This window comes from Dromiciops gliroides, chromosome 2, assembly GCF_019393635.1.
Source record: "Dromiciops gliroides isolate mDroGli1 chromosome 2, mDroGli1.pri, whole genome shotgun sequence".
Taxonomy (NCBI): Eukaryota; Metazoa; Chordata; class Mammalia; order Microbiotheria; family Microbiotheriidae; genus Dromiciops; species Dromiciops gliroides.
Genome location: NC_057862.1, coordinates 615,031,207 through 615,037,206, shown reverse-complemented (window position 1 = coordinate 615,037,206; position 6,000 = coordinate 615,031,207). Strand labels below are relative to the sequence as shown.

At 36.4% G+C, this 6,000-nt stretch overlaps 1 protein-coding gene across 2 annotated transcripts in view; it reads right to left on the bottom strand.

Moving 5' to 3' along the window:
• Nucleotides 1-2,047: 2,047 nt before the first annotated feature.
• Nucleotides 2,048-6,000, bottom strand: part of CDKL4 (cyclin dependent kinase like 4) — a 65,301-nt gene continuing 61,348 nt past the window's right edge. For both annotated transcript variants that reach the window (XM_043988569.1, XM_043988570.1), the window contains exon 11: nt 2,048-2,793. In XM_043988569.1, the coding sequence (XP_043844504.1) occupies nt 2,692-2,793 (102 nt within the window). In that variant the 3' untranslated portion in view covers nt 2,048-2,691. The remainder of the gene's footprint in view (nt 2,794-6,000) is intronic.

Genomic DNA, 6,000 nt, shown 5'->3' with positions numbered 1-6,000 from the left:
CTAAATAGACAGATAAGTATTATAAAGAGCTGGACCTGAGGCCTGGAAGACCTGAATTCAAATCTAGCTTCAGACATTTACTAGCTGTATGACCCAAAGCAAGTCACTTAACCTCTGAGTGTCTCTGTTTCTTCACCTATGAAACTGGAATAATAATAGCATCTATCTTTGAGGGTTGTTGTAAGGATCAAATGAGATGATATTTGAAAAGCACTTAGCACAGTGCCTGGCACACGGTAGACACTATATAAATGCTAGCTATTATTATTGTTATTATTATTATTACTATTAAACCCAAGTCGGGGGGGAAGGACTAGAAATTTATATCATATACTACCATAAATTCCAAATAGATGTGATCGATGGTCATCCAAACACTCAAATAAAATGTCACATCATTTTTAAAAATAGAGAGTGGAAGGTTATATATTTCACAACTTGGGGAGAATTTATAACCAGATAAGGGAATGGAAGTGATTATACAAAGAGACAATTTCAATGATATAAAATTAAAAAGCTTCTACATGAACAAAATCAATGCATCTAGAACAAGAAGAGAAGCTACAAATAGGGAATTAAAAGTCTTTGCATCAGTAGTTCTGATACAAACCTGGCTTTCAAAATCTATAGAAAATGTATACAAATATATGACAAATATCCATTTCCCAATAGACGAGGGCTCAAAGGATATGAACAGTTTTCAAATGAAGAAATGCAAACTGTCAACAATCATGTGAAAACATGTGCTCCAAATTGCTACCAATAAGAGAAATGCAAATTAAAACATCCCTGAAGTATTACCTCATACTCATTAAATTGGCAAAGATAGAAAAAGATGGGAAAAGGTCAATGTTGGAGGGGTTGTGGGAAAGCAGGCATACTAATACTTTATTAATGAAGTAAATTGGTCTACCCATTCTGGGAAACAATTTGGAATCATTCAAGAAAAGCTACTGACCTATTCCTACCCTTTGCCCCAGCATAGATTGTAATACTGGGCATATATCCCAATGTTGGAAAGTGTCTATCAATTGGGAAATGGCTGGACAAACTTTAATATATTTGTATTATGTAATATTGTTCTTCTATAAGGAATAACAAATATGAGGAATTCATAGAAAAATGGGCAGGTTTGTATAAAAAACTCCTGCAGAGCAAAGAAAGGCGAACTAGAAGAACAATGTACACAATGATGGTAATAAAGTAAATGAAAGCAACATTAAAAGACAACAGAATCTCGATCAAATGCAATGATCAATGTCTGTTCCAGAAGACATATTTGGGGAGCATACTTTGTTCTTCTCAAGAGAGATGTAGTGCATTAGAAATGTGAACTATTAGATAATCATTCAGTTGTTATATAGCAAGGTCCTTAATCTGGGGACTTGAATTAAAAATATTTTGGGGGGCAGCTAGGTGGCACAGTGGATAAAGCACTGGACCTGGATTCAGGAGGACCTGAGTTCAAATCCGACCTCAGACACTTGACACTTACTAGCTGTGTGACCCTGGGCAAGTCACTTAACCCTCATTGCCCCACAAAAAAAAAATAAAATAATTCGATAACTGTATTTCAATATAATTTGTTTCCTTTGCATTTTCCTATGTATTATATGTATTTAAAATCATTATTCTAGATGGGTTCTATAGGCTGTCACCCCAGGCTGACAATGGGGTCCATTACAAAAAAAAAGGGTTAAGAACTCTTTCTGTTGTAATGATTGGAATGATGCCACCTCCTGGAGACTTGCTGTGGGAAAGCTCCACCATGAGGAAATGCCTCAGAGACATTGTGGCTTTTCCTTGTCGTCAGGAAATGACGTTTGCTCATGGGTGCTGTCTATCAAGGCTACCAGCCAATCAATTTGAGGAGCCTCCTATTTTCTGGGAGGAGACAGGAAGGAGGAGAGGGAGCCTGCGCTGAGAGCTCTTGCGCTTTTGGGTTCCTGACTTGGTGGTGGTGGCGGCAGAGGACTTTACAGGAAATTTGAGGAAAGATAGGAATGCCAGGCTGTTGGAATTCTGTTCTCAATCTTTTTCTTTCTATTTTCCAATAAACCCTTAAAAACCTAAACTCGTTTTATCAGTGATTTTAGTCAGTTTCCCCAAAAACTGGGGGAACAGATTAGAATCCACATTTAGAATCTTAAATTACACACTGTGTAGGGTAATTTTACTTAACTGATTGTTGTTGTTATTCTATTTATAGGGGAGGGAAGTATGGATGGGGTACTAGGAAATGACAAAGTTGTAAAAACAAACAAGCAAATTAAAAATGCATTATTAAAATGTAAAAACTAATGTGACCCCTTGATGAAGGAAGAGCTAGGTAGACTAATATATTTTAAAGACATTATGTGGCTAATTGTAAGGAGATAATATTCATAAACCTTTTTCATAAATCAAAGGAGCCCCCCACAAATTCTCACTATAAATTGCTATGACAGGGCCTGCTCTGATGCTTTCTGCAAGTGGCCCCTTTAGGAGTGAAGCACCAGGCTTTATTATATAAAGAAAAGATAAAAGTTGGCATTTGAAGAAAAAAATGGAAAGGAATCAACAATGATCAGAGTAAGCCCAGAAGGCATCTTAATTTTCACATGGCTTATTTGCATTTGAAACACTGAGAATTCCTCTTTAGAGCATAGAGAATTTTGTACATGTTAAATTGCTTTTCACTTGAAAGTTTTCCTAAATGTTTGGAAGATGATCAAATTTTAATTGGAGGACCTGTCTTCTTCCATCAGGTGTGGGGGTGTTGTGGCTTCCCGGTATGAGAGGCAACAGCTGATTCTAATAGGAGAACGAGACAAAAATACAGGAAATTGAAAAAGAATTTTTACTTGCACTACCATACGCCTAGAAATCTAAGACGAGAATACACAGGGGGGGATAGTGTTAAAAGACCTGAAGCTCAGAATTAAGCCAAGTCACTGCTAAGGTTTGGTACCTCTGAGACTTAAGAGGATTTGGATCTCCTATTCAGTCCAGAGTTTGCGTGGATGTACTGAGATCTATTTTAATATACACATTTCAGAATACCCGACTGTCCTCAGAACAGGTCCCATGCTATCTCTGTGTCTTTGTTCACAGTAATTTTATACCTCAAAATGTTCTTTCCTCCATCTTGACCTATTGAAACCTACTTCCTACTTCCCATTCCCCCACCCCCACCTCCGACCTTCAAGGCTCAGTTCAAGTGCCACTTTTTCCGTAAAGCGTCCTGACCCCCAGACATATGTGAACTCTCAGAGTTCTGTACTTGGTTGATTGGTGCCTCTCTCATGCATTTTTAATACTTTCCTTTGTACCTTTGTACCACATACCTTGTTGTTATCTGCATATTTCCTATGAAAGACTCTAATTTCCCTGAGGACAAGGACCATATCTTAATTAATTTTTTTAATCTTCCTTGGCACCCAGTGCAAGGCTCTGCACATAGGAAATATTCAATAGATGGTTGCTGAATTAAGTTAAATGGGAAAATACCTGACACATTTGAAAAAGAAATGATTTCACCTATTTACTTTTTACTCTCTTTAGAAATGTATCTATACTTCTTAGAGGCTGTTAGGTGGTACAGAGGATAAGAGTGTTGGACCTGGAGTCAGAAAGAACTGAGTTCAAATCTAGCTTTAGATATTTACTAGCTGCACATGACCCTGAGCAAGTAATTTCTTTCCCTTCTTAGCCTTGGTTTCCTCATGTGTAAAATGAGGACATCGGTAGCACCTACTTCCTAGGGTTGTTGTGAGTATAAAACAAGATACATATGTAAAGTGCTTTGCAAACCTTAAAGCACAGTATAAATGTTAGCTATTATGCTAGCTATTAAATTATTGACAGAATCATCAAAGGACCTTTCCTTAGGTTCTCAACTTCAATATATTTTTTCTTAATGAAGTCTTTAGCTTTGCATTCATAAAATACTTTAAAATCTATCTATCTATCTGTCTGTCTATCTATCTATCTGTCTGTCTGTCTGTCTGTCTGTCTAATCTGTTTCTCTTTATCAGCTATCTGCTACTTACCTTATCTTCAATCTATCTAGGAATCTATCTGCCTCTGTCAGCTACTTATCAGCTATCCATCCATCCATCTATCCATCTATCCATCCATCCATCCATCCATCCATCCATCCATCCATCCATCCATCCATCCATCCATCCATCCATCCATCCATATCTCTGTCTCTCTGATCTATCCATCCATCTATCTACCCACCCATCCATCTATCCATCTATCTATAAATCTAGCATCTTTGATCTTGACCTATACTTTCAGTGGTACAGGGAACTCCAGATGTGAAGACTTCTTCCCACTATACAGATAGACAACTCTATAATATAGTGTTTCAAGTGTCCTAGTAAACTTAGATGTTAAGTGACTTGTCCATGATCACACAGCCGGTATTGCCTCAGAAGCAAGACTTAAACGCAAGTCTTTCCAATTCCAAGGCTTCTTCTTTTATCCACTATATCATATAGCCTCTCCAAATATATATATATATATATATATATATATATATCTCCACATATAAATAAATATTATATATATATAACATCTATACACATACACACATATATAAAGTCCTAAGTATCTTTGCTACTAATTCACATTTATATGTAATATATATATTCTATATAGTCACACATAATTCAATATAAAATATATTCACATATATTACATAACTCACATATTTTACAAATAATGATATAGGTAAGGCATTCACATTTAAATATGCATACATGTGAATTATTAGCAAAGACACATCTATGATTATTAGTTACAACTCTAGAATCTGATCAGGTTCAGTTGTATTTATAAACTCAAAATGTTAATAACCAAAATAGCCTATGTAGAAGGCTCCAGGCAACCTTAAATGTGCTTCCACTTTCTGTTATTTGACTTAGAGGCACTGAGCAAAAACTAGTGGAAGCCAGTAATGCAGTTTTACAGAAAATGGTAAAAGAGCTTGTTTCTACCTATATAGAAATGGCTACTGGGGCATGGATAATCACAACCCACAGATAATATGAAATTGTAATTTTCCTCATTAATCTGAACTTTTGCTCCCAACACACTTTTACTAGGGCTACTCTCAAGGGGTCAGATTGACTCATCTGTTCTCTTCCTCTCTCTTCTCCTTTTATTACAGTATTCATGTGAATGACAAGAAAAATCATCAAAATCCAGATGATTCTAATAGGAGGACAAATACCAAATTGGATTATCAGTCCCCAGTGTAGTAAGTATTTGAATGACCAAAATCCTCTTTAGAAAATTTTAAGCATATATAAGAACTGATAAGACTAATATTTTTCATCAAATCCATGTCTTTCTTGTTATATAATAGAACCATGAGGTCATAGATTTAGAGTTGAAAGAGATGTATTAGGTGGCAGTTAGGTGGCACAGTAGCTAGACAACAGGATGACTCGAGTTCAAATCCTGCCTCATACCCTTACTAGCCATGTGACCCTGGGCATATCATTTAGTTTCTTGGTGCCCCAGTTTCCTCATCTGCACAATGGAGATAATAATAGCACCTACCTCACAGGGTTGTTGTGAGGATCAAATGCTTTAATATATGTCAAGAGCTTAAAACACTATAAAACACTAGCTTACTATTGCTGATACTGAGGCTTTAGGTTACAAGATGTCTGTGACTTTGCATCTTTGTATACAGTTAGAACTTGACTTTGGCCTTAAAGAACAGCTAGAGGAAAACCAGCCATCTCTTAAAGGAAGGAAGAGCATAGCTCCTCCTGCCCTACTTATTCTTGGGTTATGCTGGTCCTGGGGCTTCCTTTTATGTTGATCTTAGGCTTGAACCTAAGGCTGTTACATGATCTGACTTGTGGAATATCTAAACATGCATAATAAACCCCTATGTTATATGTAAGTGTTTTAAACTAGAATTGTAATCTGTTTTGTCTTCTCTGACAAATGAGTTCTTCAGGTTCTTTAAATACACTCCACATTAGGAAGTGGACAATG